The 14,150-nt window shown below is 47.7% G+C and overlaps 1 protein-coding gene across 5 annotated transcripts in view; it reads left to right on the plus strand.

Annotated features, from left to right (window-relative positions):
- The window catches only part of PER1 (period circadian regulator 1), a 58,517-nt gene that overhangs the window by 43,151 nt on the left and 1,216 nt on the right, over positions 1–14,150 (plus strand). For 3 of the 5 annotated variants that reach the window (XM_039338013.1, XM_039338011.1, XM_039338012.1), the window contains exons 17-23: positions 590–717; positions 1,876–2,079; positions 7,399–7,647; positions 8,951–9,681; positions 10,761–10,920; positions 11,130–11,322; positions 11,573–11,723. In XM_039338013.1, the coding sequence (XP_039193947.1) occupies positions 590–717; positions 1,876–2,079; positions 7,399–7,647; positions 8,951–9,681; positions 10,761–10,920; positions 11,130–11,322; positions 11,573–11,723 (1,816 nt within the window). Of the gene's footprint in view, positions 1–589; positions 718–1,875; positions 2,080–7,398; positions 7,648–8,950; positions 9,682–10,760; positions 10,921–11,129; positions 11,323–11,572; positions 11,724–11,863; positions 11,927–14,150 lie in introns of all 5 variants that reach the window. The other 2 variants (XM_039338014.1, XM_039338016.1) reach the window with 2 other exon arrangements.

The raw sequence follows: 14,150 nt of genomic DNA on the forward strand, positions 1-14,150 counted from the left end.
TGTGCACAGGATTTAAGCAATAAAGCAGTTCAGTTAGAAGAATCCTGTGCATAGACTTTCAGCAATAAAGTAGTTTAGGTAGAAGATTCCTGTGCAGAAGCTTTTGGCAATAAAGCAGTTTAGACAATTCCTGCGCATAGTCTTTCAGCAATAAAGCAGTTTAGACAATTTCTGCGCATAGTCTTTCAGCAATAAAGCAGTTCAGACAATTCCTGCGCATAGTCTTTCAGCAATAAAGCAGTTTAGACAATTCCTGCACATAGTCATTCAGCAATAAAGCAGTTTAGTTAGAAGATTCCTGCGCAGAGGCTTTTGGCAATAAAGCAGTTCAGTTGAGAGGATTCCTGTGCATAGACTATCAGCAAGAAAGCAGTTTAGCTAGAAGATTCCTGTGCAGAGGCTTTCGGCGATAAAGCAGTTTAGGTAGAAGATTCCTGCGCATAGTCTTTCAGCAAGAAAGCAGTTTAGTTAGAAGATTCCTGTGCAGAGGTTTTCAACGATAAAGCAGTTTAATTGGTCCGTCACGTGTACACCCGTGCCTGACCCTTGGCTGTCCTTTCACACCTCTCCCCTCCTTCCCTCCCTACAGATACCTGGAAAGCTGTACCATCCCCATCCGGGTCAAACGCAAGTGCGGTTCCTCCTCCTACACCGCCTCCTCCAATTCGGACGACGACAAGCAGAAAGGGCGCGAGCAGGCGGCTGTGCGGAGCAAAGGTGGGTTTCCTCCCCTCCCTGCCCCTCCCCTCCGCTGCTCCCCATTGACCCCTTCCTCCGGGTGCCGCTTCTGGGCTTCTCCCCGATCCGTCTCGGGAACCCCCGAAATTTCCTTCCGGTTCTTCTCCCTTGTTACTCTCCCCTTCCTTGGTGCCTGGGACGGAGACGGGATTTTGCTGCTGCTCCCGCTTCAGGGTCCCCAGAGCTGCTGCTGCTGCTGGCTTCCTAAGAGAGAGGGGGGGCTCCCCATGGTGCTGGAGGGGGGGGAACCCACCCAGATGGGGTTTTTTTCCGGCTGTCTCCGGGCCTGCCTCGCAGGGGGTAGACATGACCGAGGTTTTGGCATCTCGGCGGTGTCTGTGTCCCCCCGATCGGCATGTCCTGGGACTCACCTTGCTTCAAGTTCTGTCTCTTTTGGTCAGTCCTGGGACATCCCCCCTGTTGCCTCGAGTTCTAATCCAGCTCTGTCTCTTTGGTCAGCCCCGGGACATCCCTCCCCTTGCGTTCTAATCCAGCTCTTTCTCTTTTGGTCAGCCCTGGGACATCCCTCCCCTTGCCTTGAGTTCTAATCCAGCTCTGTCTCTTTGGTCAGCCCTGGGACATCCCTCCCCTTGCCTCGAGTTCTAATCCAGCTCTTTCTTTTTGGTTAGCCCTGGGACGTTCCCCCCCCCTTGCCTCGAGTTCTAATCCAGCTCTTTCTCTTTTGGTCAGCCCTGGGACATCCCCCCCCTTGCCTTGAGTTCTAATCCAGCTCTGTCTCTTTGGTTAGCCCTGGGACATCCCCCCCCCTTGCCTTGAGTTCTAATCCAGCTCTGTCTCTTTTGGTCAGCCCTGGGACATCCCCCCCCTTGCCTCGAGTTCTAATCCAGCTCTGTCTCTTTTGGTCAGCCCCGGGACATCCCTCCCCTTGCCTCGAGTTCTAATCCAGCTTTGGTTAGCCCTGGGACACCCTCCCCCTTTGGCTCGAGTTCTAATCCAGTTCTGTCTCTTTTGGTCAGCCCCGGGACATTTCTCCCCCCCCCCCTTGCCTCGAGTTCTAATCCAGCTCTGTCTCTTTGGTTTGGTCGGCGCTTCTCGGAACTCCTGGGACACTCTCCTCCCCCCCTCCCCGCCGTGCCTCGAGTTCTAATCCAGCCCTGTCTCTGTCTCTTTGGACAGATGCGCCCGAGGAGAAGCTGCCGGCCAGCACCAGCCAGCCAGAGAGGGAAGAGCCCGGAACGGCGGCAGCTGCCGCCGTGGTGGGTGGCCCTCTCACTCCGCTGGCCTTGCCTAGCAAAGCCGAGAGCGTGGTGTCCGTCACCAGTCAGTGCAGCTTCAGCAGCACCATCGTCCACGTGGGAGACAAGAAGCCCCCGGAGTCGGGTAGGGGAACATCCAGGCCAGGGGAGGTGGGTGGGGGGGGGCGGCACCGAGGTGGTGGGGAGGGGGAGCCGAAGGAAGGGAGATGGGCAGGGAAGGGTCGAGGTGGGACGCAGCTTGGGGGAGGGAGAGTGGGGGTGGGGTCTTCGATTGGAGAGTTGGGTATGCTGTGGGGCCACGTTGGGGCCCTTCGCCCTTTTTCCCCGGGAGATAAATTGGAAATTAGAAATCAAATACAAATAAGGCGCAGTCTGTATAGGTAGTCAAATAATGGATAGGGACTAGACTAGATTAGACTAGACTAGACTAGACTAGACTAGAATAGAATAGAATAGAATAGAATAGAATAGAATAGAATAGAATAGAATAAAAGAATAGGATAGGACAGGACAGGACAGGACAGGACAGGACAATAAAATATAGAATAGTATAATAAAACATAGAATAATAAACCAGAATAGAACAGAACAGAACAGAACAATAAAATATAGAATAGAAGAATAGAATAGGAATAGAATAGGAATAGAATAGAATAGAATAGAATAGAATAGAATAGAATAGAATAGAATAATAGGATAGGATAGGATAGAATAGAATAAGGAATAGAATAGAATAGAATAGAATAGAATAGAATAGAATAGAAGAATGGAATGGAATAGAATAGAATAGAATAGAATAATAGGATAGGATAGAATAAGGAATAGAATAGAATAGAATAGAATAGAATGGAATAGAATAGAATAGAATAGAATAGAAGAATAGGATAGGACAGGACAGGACAGGACAGGACAATAAAATATAGGTAGTATAATAAAACATAGAATAGAATAATAAACCAGAATAGAATAGAACAGAACAGAAAACAGAACAGAACAGAACAATAAAATATAGAATAGAATAATAAAACATAGAATAGAATAGAATAGAATAGAATAGAATAGAATAGAATAGAATAGAATTATGGGAATAGAATAGAATTATAATTGGGAATAGAATAGAAGGAGGGATAGAACAGAATAGAATAATAATAATAATAGAACAGAATAGAATAATAATGGAGTATAATAATAGAATAGAGTAGAATAATAATAATAGAATGGAATAATAAAACAGTAATAATAGAACAGAATAGAATAATAATAGAACAGAATGGAATAATATTAGAACAGAATGGAATAATAATAGAACAGAATAGAATAATAATAGAACAGAATAATAATAGAATAGAATAATAATAGAGTAGAATAATAATAGAATGGAATAATAAGAATAGAACAAAATAGAATAATAAGAATAGAATAATAATAGAATGGAATAATCATAATAGAATAGAATAATGAGAATCAAATAGAATACAATGGAATCAAATCACAGAGCTGGAAGGGACCCTGGAGGTCTTCTAGTCCAACCCCCTGCTCAGGCCGGAGACCCTGTAGGCCATTTCAGACCAATAGTCCTTGATTTAGGAGCACAATTCAGCCCCAACCTTTCCGTTGCCAAGCAGGAGAGTATGAAGTGAGCTTTGTCCCGTTTTAGGACTTTTCTTGCCACAGTTGTCAAGCTGAATCACTGCCGTTGCTAAGTTAGTGCATTTAGTCCTTGTCTTAACAGCCGTTCGCTTCGTGATTGAAGTTAATGACGGCATTGAAAAGAAAAGGACCATTTTCACACTTAATGACCATTGGTGGCCTTCCCCTGGTCACCTGATTTACATTTGGATGCTGGACAAGCGACTCACATTTACGACGGTCGTAGTGTCCCGGCGGGGAACCAGCAAAGTCCCTTAACAGCCACGTGGCTAATTTTAACGACCGCAGTGATTCACTTAAAATGGTGAGGGAAGGTCGTATAAACGGGGCAAAACCCAGCTCGACCCGTGTCTCGCTTAGCGACATCAATTTTGGGGGCTCCGTTGTGGTCGTATGTCAAGGACTGCAGCTCCGTTCCCGCCAGTAGCAGCCAATCAAAAAACATACCATGGAATAAAATCCAAAAAACAAGGAAAAATCAAAAACAAGGAAAACCAATAACTGGAGAGAATTAAGTGCAGCCAGTCATTTGGCCCATCAACACGGTCCCAGTTCATGGGGGGTGGTCTCCCTTACCTGCAAACCACCACCCCTACACACACACACACTCCACCCTTATCATAGGGGTCTCTATTTGCCTTTGGGGACTCATTGCAACTGGATGGTTTGTCGGCCATTTATTTATTTATTTATGGCATTTTATTTCCTGCTCATCACGTAGCCAACGACTCCAGGTGTCTTACGGCACTAAAATTATATATATGTATACATATGTGTGTGTGTGTGTATCCAAATTTCTTTTTTGTAGATAAAGAGTTAAAGAATTACGTGGGAGACTAGAATAGCTATTTTCAGCTTATTTTGCTCTCATCAGCTAGAGAGCAAATGAGAGCAAAATAAGCTCGAAATAGCTATTCTAGTCTCCCACTTAATTCTTTAAACTCTTTGTCTACAAAAAAAGAAATTTGGATTTGTAATGTATCGCAGTAGCGACTTGAGTCTGCTTAACGTCCCTAGTTTGGGGGGGCTGCAAGGTAAAAGTGATTATAAGTAGAACTGCAATATAGCAGTCAAAATACCAAGGTGCATTAATCAAGACCGGTCTGTCTGGAAAAAACTTTCTCTATAGGGTGTAAACGTTTAGAAAACTAATAAGGCTACTGAAAAAAAAAAAAGCCTTTTTAATTACCCAGCTTTTGTCAACCTTTAGCCTTCGGCCCTTACTTTGATGATGTCAACAGGAGGTCGATGAAAGCTCAGTAATTAAAAAGGCTCTTTTGGATCTCAGAGTTCAGTAGCTTTATTAGTTTTATATAAATGTGTATGTGTATATATATGTGTATGTATATATTTATATACATATATATGCTTTTAATGCCATAAGCCACCTGGACTCATTGGCTACATGTGTGTGTATATATCTCTCTCTGTGTGTGTATGTATGTATATGTATATTGTATAGATATAGATATAGATAGATAGATAGATATAGATATATAGATTGATATAGAGATATAGAGACGGATGGATGGATGGATAGATAGATGGAGATAGATTATTAGATTAGATAGATAGATAGATAGATATACTAGATATAGATAGATACAGATAGATAGATATACTAGATAGATAGACAGATAGATAGATAGATAGATAGATAGATAGATAGATAGATAGATATACTAGATAATATAGATACAGATAGATATACTAGATAGATAGATAGATATACTAGATATAGAGATCGATAGATACAGATAGATAGATATACTAGATAGATAGATAGATAGATAGATAGATAGATAGATAGATAGATATACTAGATAATAGAGATAGATACAGATAGATAGATATACTAGATAGATAGATAGATAGATTTTTACCTTGAATGTACACCCTGTCAGTCCAAATATGGGAGAAAGAAATCTTCTTTCTTTTTCTTTTTCTTTTGCCTGTATCAGCTCAATCTAGAGCCATCCACAAGCAGCAGTCGCCAACTGCGACATCATTTTACATTTTTAGGTTGCTAACAAAGAATAAAGAGAGAACTGGTATAGCTATTTCGAGTTCCGTTAACTCTCTTCAGCCAGACTTACTCTTCTGAGATTCGAACCTGGATAGATAGATAGATAGATAGATAGATAGATAGATAGATAGATAGATATACTAGATATAGAGATAGATAGATAGATACAGATATACTAGATAGATAGATAGATAGATAGATATACTAGATAGAGAGATAGATAGATACAGATAGATAGATAGATAGATAGATAGATAGAAAGATAGATATACTAGATATAGAGATAGATAGATAGATAGATAGATACAGATATACTAGATAGATAGATAGATAGATAGATAGATAGATAGATAGATAGATAGACAGACAGACAGACAGACAGACAGACAGACATTCTATTGATCCTATCTAATTCGGTGTTTATCAACCTTGGCAGCTTTTAAGACAGCCTTATTTTACGACTGTTTTTTTGTAATGTCATTAAGCGAGCAAAAATGGACATATTGGTGAGCCTCCAGTCATGGGAGGGGGATGTGGCTTTTGGAAGTTCAGAGTTAATAATAATAGTAATGATGATGATGATGATGAGGGAGAAGGAGTAGTTGGAAGGGACCTTGCAGGTCATGTAATCCAACCCCCTGCTCAGGCAGGAAAAGACACTCAGGCAGTGTCACAAGGAAGTATGTTTTTTTTGGGGGGGGGGTGTCTGTCACAACTTCAAACGCTCGCGAAGCGAGCCGTTACAAGTCGAGGACTACTTTTTTTTAAAACACACTCCTTCGTTGGAAAACCCGCAAAGAAAGTCTGCGCAGACATCGGGAGCCAAAGGCAAACAGCGTGCCCGTTTTTTTTTAAATCCCAAGAAATTTCGAAGGGGACGCCCGTTCGAAGTGTGGCAATGGCACGGGGGGTGGGGGGAAAGTGACCTGGGCCCCGTTTTTCACCCTTAGCGACCGTCGATCAAAATTCAGACGCTCGGCAGCCGACTCCCGTTTATGACGGTTGCGGCGTCCCCCTTTGGCCGACTGTCTGACCAGCAAAGCCAAGGGAGAAAGCCAGATTCGCTTCACACAACCGTTGTTACGAATTGAAGAACCACGGTGGTTGGCTTGAACGACCCCCGGAGAGAAAGGCCGTAGAAATGGGGCAAGACTCGCTTAACGACCGTTCCAACTGGAGATTTTGCGCTCAAAGAAGAGACTGGACAGCCCTTTGTCTGAAATGGTCTAGGGTTTCCTGCCTGAGCAGGGGGTTGGACTAGATGACTTCTAATGTCTCTTCCAACTACTACGACGACTACTATTTCTTCTTCTTCTTCTTCTTCTTCTTCTTCTTCTTCTTCTTCTTCTTCTTCTTCTTCTTCTTCTTCTTCTTCTTCTTCTTCTTCTTCTTCCTCCTCTTCTCCTCCTCCTCCTCCTCCTCCTCCTCCTCCTCCTCCTCCTCCTCCTCCTCCTCCTCCTCCTCCTCCTTCTTCTTCTTCTTCTTCTTCTTCTTCTTCTTCTGCTCCTCCTTCTCCTTCTTCTTCCTCTTCTGCTCCTCCTTCTTCATTTCTTCTTCTTCTCCTCCTCCTCCTCCTCCTCATTATTATGATAATGATGATGATGTTGTGGTCGTAAGTCAAGGACCAGCTTACTTAAAAGGAAGGCCCAAGCGTGTAAACATGGAGGATGGTGTATTTCAAGGGAAGCCGTGGACGGGCTGACCTCTTTTCTTTCTTTCCCCTGTTTCCTCCTCTTCCTCCTTGCCCCCCCCCTGCCCCCTCCCCAGATATTGTCATGATGGAGGAGACGGCGCCCAGCGCCACCCCGCCCGTCCCTCCGCCCGGTCTGACCCCCGACCGCGAGCAGCAGTACCGCCGGGTGGGCCTGACCAAGGAGGTCCTGTCGGTCCACACGCAAAAGGAGGAGCAGGCCTTCCTCACCCGGTTCAAGGACCTCAGCCAGTTGTGTGTCTTCAACTCCCCCTCCAGGCCCAGCTGGCAGGAGCTGCACCGGCCCCGGGCCCAGGAAGAGCGAGGTGATCCTGGAGGAGGGGCAGACACGGGGTTGGGAGTAGGGCGGAACCCTTCTCTCCTCCTTTTCGCTCTTCCCCCCCTTTGCTTCCTTCTTCCTTCCTTCTTTCTGCCCCTCCCACCCTTCTGCCACTGAGCAGGTTCCCTAGTTGGGTCACGAAACGTCTGCAGGAAAACCACCCAGCTCAGGGACCACCAAGGACCCCCACAGTCCTCCTCCTCCTCCCTGCTTATCCCCCTCCATTCTTGCACTGATGACATCCTACAGTTGGGTCACGAAACGTCTGCAAGAAAACAACCAAGCTCAAGAGAGCATCAAGGACCCCACAGTAGTCCTCCTCCTCTCTGCTTATCCCCTTCCATTCTTGTACTGATGACGTCCCCTAACTGGGTCATGAAACGTCTGCAAGAAAACTCCCAAGCTCAGACAGTCCTCCTCCTCCTCCCTGCAATCCCTTCCAGCACTGATAATGTTCCCTAGTTGGGTCACGAAACGTCTGCAAGAAAACCACCACGCTGAGAGAACACCAAGGACCCTACGGTCCTCCTCCTCCCACACCCCCTTCAAGCACTGATGATGTTCCCTAGTTGGGTCATGAAATGTCTACAAGAAAACAACCCAGCTCAGGGACCACCAAGGACCCTACCATCCTCCTCCTCCTCCTCTTCACTCCCTCTTCTCCTCTCTCCATAAGCCCCCCTCCATTCTTGCACTGATGACGTCCCCCAGTTGGGTCACGAAACGTCTTCAAGGAAAACCACCCAGCTCAGAGAGCATCAAGGACCCCTCAGTCGTCGTCCTCTTTCTCCTCCTCCTCCTCCTCTCTGCTTATCCCCCTCCATTCTTGCACTGGTGATGTCCCCTAACTGGGTCATGAAACATCTGCAACAAAACTGCCAAGCTCAGATACCACCAAGGACCCCACAGTCCTCTTCCTCCCTCACCGCCTTGTAGCACTGATGGTGTTCCCTAGTTGGGTCATGAAACGTCTGCAAGAAAGCAACCACGCTGAGAGAACACCAAGGACCCCACAGTCCTCCTTCTGTCCTTCTCTCCCCTCTTCTTCCTTCCTCTTTCTCTTCCCTCCTTATTCTTTCCTTCCTGTTTTTCCTCTCCTTCCGTTGTCCTCGTCCTTCTGCTTTCTTCCTCTTTCCTCCGCCTTCGTCTCCTTCCCCTTCCTCCTTATTCCTCCCTTCCTCTTTTTTCCTCTTCCTTCTCCCTCCTGCTGCCTCTTTCCTGCTCTGTCCTGTCCTGCCCTTCCTCCCTCCTCCTCCTCCTCCTCACCTTCTCCCCTTTCGCTTCTGCAGGATCCAGAGGCCTGCGCCATGGACCTCGCGGGCCGCGGCGCGGCCGGAAGTCTAAAGCCAAGCGCATCCGGCAGAACAAATCCTCGGATAGCTCCAGCTCTCCCCAGAACTCAGCCGGGTCGCCCCGCCAGATGTCCTGTCCCCCAGGTGCCCCCTCTTGGGCACTCTCGGGCTCTTCCCCGCCCACCCTCCCCAATATGTCGTACCCGGCCGTCATGCCCACTTACCCCATCCCGGTCTTTTCCCCTCGTCCCACGGTGCCCCCAGCCGCCGAGCCTTCGCAGACCCCCTTGCCAGCCCTTCAGCTCCCCGCCCCCCTCGTCACCCCCATGGTGGCCCTCGTCCTGCCCAATTACGTCTTCCCCCAGCTCAACAGCCCCCTTCCCCAGACGTACTTTCCCGGCGGACCCCTTTTCCCCTTCGGACCGCCGCAGCCGGGCAGCACGCTAGCCCCCAGGCCCGAAGCCGGCATGCAGGTGCCCTCCCGCTCCTCCACCCCACACTCGATGAGCCAGCCCGAGCGGGCCGAATCCCCACTCTTTGAGTCGCGCTGCAGCTCCCCGTTGCAGCTCAACCTGCTCCAGATGGAAGAGCTACCCAAGCCGGGCGACCGGCAAGAAGCTAGCGCGAGCGGTCCAGCGGGACCAGCCGGCACCTCCACAGACTGGACTGGAGTGGCCGGCGGGCAGGGCTTGGTGAACGAACTCGGCCCTCCGAAAGAAACCTGCATGGTGAGCGGCACCAGGGCTCAAGTGTTCTCAGTCCGTCCGAGCAGTGTCCCCCTCCTGGGAACGAGTCCAATCTCGGATCCCGCGGGAAGGCGGTCATTGCTGACCGCGGGATGGCCTGTCCTTCCTTCGCCCCCCGAGATGCTTCCGTTCCTAGCAACGAGTCGGTTTCCAGATTCATTCTGGGAGCTGTACGATCCCAATCGGGGACTTCCACCTCTCTGCTTTATCATTTTTATTCACTTGTGGCATAAAATAGAAAGATACAAAAGCGAATAATAGGGAACAACGGTAGGGGAAAGGGGAAAAGAGAAGTGTGGAAAAGAGGGGAAGGGAAGGAAGAAAAAAGGCTGTGTTGCAGTAAAATAAGGCATCACATTAAGACTGATCTTTAGCTTTTTACATTTCTGTAGTATGAACTAGCCATTTCTATATCAACAAATCAATCTAAAAGCCAAAGTCCAAAAGATCCTTTTTTTCCCCGCCTCAAGCACAAAATCCCTAAGCAGTTTCCAAGTAGAAACAAGAGTACTTAATATTCTTTTCTTTCATCAAAATGGTCGATTTAGCCATATCTGCTACTTCAATCAGTTTCTGTAGCCATCCGTTTATGGGGGGAATCGCAAACATCCTTCCATTTTGGGGCGTAGAGCAGGAGTCCCCCAACCTTGGCTACTTTATGACTTGTGGACTTCAACTCCCAGAATTCCTCAGTCTTTTTCCATTAGACCCAGAAGGAAAGCTTTTGGTTTAATCTACATATTTACGTTAAGGATTTTCTGCATTAAAATACAAATCCTACTCCAATATTTCTGTGGTTTATCACACGTCCACCATAAACGATTAAAGAAAAAGTCGCTTCTTCCAATCCAGGACTTAACCTTATGCGATTCTTAACTGGAAAAGGTTTAGTTTTCGCTCCGATGTGAGCTGGACAAGGAGATTGAGGTTGCGATGAGGGTGGCAGGGTGGGAACAGCGGCCGTAGGAACAGGGGTGACTCCGGGGTTTGCCAGAGAGGAACCTGGCCTTGGAGCGGGACACTCGTTCCTGCTCCTAACCTGCGCCATCATCCCCTTCCAGGTGGAAGCTCATGATTCTTCCAACAACGATGTTTTGTCCGGCTCCAGTGACCTACTGGATCTCCTCCTGCAAGAAGATTCTCGTTCGGGCACCGGATCGGCCGCCTCAGGCTCCATGGGCTCGGCATCCAATGGGGAGAGCACCTCTGCCAGCGGAACCAGTAAGTCCAGGAACCGGATCGCGTGGAAGGATCTGGGCGAGCAGCTGGCGCTTCGCTGTCAGCCGGGGCTCCATTTCGGAACCGGAAGTCCTGCTCGGTAGATTTTCACCAGCAGTTTCTCGCTTGCTGGGCGCCTTTTTTTCCCCTGGTTCACGGCACGGGGAGAACTTTTCCTGTATCCAACCGGCTTCCCTTCCCCTCGCCTGCAGCAAGCAGCAAGAGTAGCAACACCAGCAAATACTTCGGCAGCATCGACTCGTCCGAGAACGATTTACGGGCCAAGAAGCGATCCGAGGTGGAGGACAACGAGCACTTCATCAAATACGTCCTCCAGGATCCCATCTGGCTGCTGATGGCGAACACCGACGACAAGGTCATGATGTCGTATCAGCTCCCTGTCAGGTGAGCTGCTTCCCACGGCCGCTTCTCGTTTTCGCTCGGTCCTCCCGGGATCCCGATTTTTGGATTCGTTCGAGAGAGAAGAAAACGGGAGCTTCTTTTCCGATTATCGTTACGGGGGACGCTGGAATTAGGGAGGGGGCTTTTTGCTTGCTTTAATTTTGGTTGGGGGACGGGGGATCACATCTGGCTCTTAGATAGGGAAGTCCTGTGGCATTTCTGACCGTCTTGCCCGCTTGTGTCTCCTCCACAGGGACACGGAGACTGTCCTGCGGGAAGATCGGGAGAAGCTGAAGCAGCTGCAGAAGCAACAGCCGAGGTTCACGGAAGAGCAGAAGAAGGAGCTGGCGGATGTCCACCCCTGGATCCAGAAAGGGGTCTTGCCCAAAGCCATCAATGTCACGGTGAGGAGTCAACCGGCAGCGCCCGGGTGAAGGGAGGGATGCTGGGAGCAACGAGGGGGCACTGGAATTAACAGCATTGAAAGGGATCTAGTCATCTAGTCCAACCCCCTGCTTAAACAGGAGACCTTATACCATTTCAGACCAATGGCTGTCCAGTCTCTTCTTGAAAACCTCCAGCGACGGAGCACCCACGACGTCTGGAGGCAAGCAGTTCCACTGGTTAATTGTCCTCGCTGTCAGGATAATTTCTCCTTAATTCTGGGTTGCTTCTCTCCTTGCCTGGTTTCCATCTGTTGCTTCTTGTCCTGCCTTCTTCTGGTGCTTTGGAGGATAGGTGGACCCCCCCCCTCTTCTTTGGGACAGCCCCCCAAATATTGGAAGATGTTATCGTGTCTCTCTCTTCCCCCCCCCCCCCCCCGTCCTTCTCGTTAAATGAGACATACCCAATTCCTGCAGCCGTTCTTCGTATGTTTTAGCTCCTCTGGGACGTTAATCAGCTTTGTCGCTCTTCTCTGCACTCTTTCCAGAGTCTCAACATCTTTTTTTATATTGTGGGGAATCAGCCCTGCTTGTCGTTTTAGCGCACAAGTGTTAATTTACGCTCGTTTTTCGGTTGTCGTCGGCCCTCGGGTCGATTTATTGACCTGAAGCAAGGGAATCACGGTTCTCCCACTATCATCGGCTCTCTAGACACATACAGGGAGTCCTCGGCTTACGACCGGAGGCAGTTGAGGCCAACGTTTCTGTGGCTAAGCAAGACAAGTTATTTAATGAATTTTGCCCCCCCCCCGTTTTTTACGGTGTTCCTTGCCACCGTTGTTAAGGGAACCCTTGCAGTTGTTAAGTTAGTTAAGTTAGTAACTCGGTCGGTTAAGTGAATCCGGCCCCCCCCCCCGACTTTGCTTGTCGGACGCTGCGACCCGGGGGACGCTGCGACCGTCGTAAGTACAGGCCAGTTGCCAAGCGTCTGGATTTTGATCACGTGACCGCGGGGACGGTGCAATGGTCGTAAGGGGGGGAAACGACCAGATGTCACTTTTTTCAGGGCCACTAAATGAAGGGTTGTAATTTGAGGACCACCTGTAGAATATCGGCTACCTAACCCCAACCTTAACCTTAACCCAAACCTTAAACCTTAAATCTAACCTTAACCCTTAACCTGTAACCTTAATCCTAACCTTAAACCGTAACCTTAACCCTAAAACCTTAACCTTAAACTTTAACCCTAACCTTTAACCCTAACCTTAAACCTTAACCCTAAGCTTAACCCTTAACCTTAACTCTCAACCTTAACCCTTAACCTTTAAAACTTAACCCTAAGCTTAACCCTTAAACCTAACCTTAACCTTAAACCATAAACCTAACCTTAACCTTAACCCTAAAACCTTAACCCTAACCTTAACCCAACTCTTAACCTTAAACTTTAACCCTAACCTTAAACCTTAACCCTAAGCTTAACCCTTAACCTTAACCCTCAACCTTAACCCTAAACCTAACCTTAACCTTAAACCTAACCTTAAACCTAACCTTAACCCTTAAACCTAACCTTAACCATAAACCTAACCTTAACCCTTAACCTTAACCCTAAAACCTTAACCTTAACCCTAACCTTAACCCAACCTTTAACCTTAAACTTTAAGCCTAACCTTTAACCTTAACCTTAACCCTAGAACAGTGGTTCTCAACCTGTGGGTCGGGACCCCATTTGGGGTCGAATTACCATTTCACGGGGGTCGCCAAACCACGCTGTCCGCCATTTTTTTCCCTTTTCCCTAGCTGTCCTACTCCCTCTTATTGGTGGCCACACCCACTTGGGGGTCACCACAACATGGGGAACTGTATTATGGGGTCACGGCATTAGAAAGGTTGAGAACCACTGCCCTAGAACCTTAACCTTAAACTTAAACTTTAACTCTAACCTTAAACCTAAGCTTAACCCTTAACCTTTAAACCTTAAACCTAAGCTTAACCCTTGAACCTAAGCTTAACCTTAAACCATAAACTTAACCTTAAACCGTAAACCTAACCTTAACCCTTAAACCTAACCTTAACCATAAACGTTAAACCTAACCTTAACTTTAAACCTTAACCTAAAACCTTAAGCTAACACTAACCTTAACCCTAGCCCTAACCCTAAACATTAAACCTAACTCTAAACCTTAAATGTAAGCCTAGCCCTAACCCTAACCCTTAAACTTTAACCCTAACCTTAGCCCTAGCCTTAACCCTAAACCTTAAACCTAACCCTAAACTTTAAAGCTAGCGCTAGCCCTAGCATGGAAGTTCCCAACCTTTTGGGCACCAGGGACCAGTTCCGTGGAGAGAGTTTTTCCCGCAGACTGGAAGGGTGCCTTGTTTTGTGTGCTGCCTGCATCCCGCGGATGGGGCTTCGGTTGTGTGGACCAGTTGCTGGCATGCTGTGGCCCA

Source organism: Crotalus tigris, unplaced genomic scaffold (assembly GCF_016545835.1).
Source record: "Crotalus tigris isolate CLP2741 ecotype Arizona unplaced genomic scaffold, ASM1654583v1 scf7180000017690.20705106771:4171800, whole genome shotgun sequence".
NCBI lineage: Eukaryota > Metazoa > Chordata > Lepidosauria > Squamata > Viperidae > Crotalus > Crotalus tigris.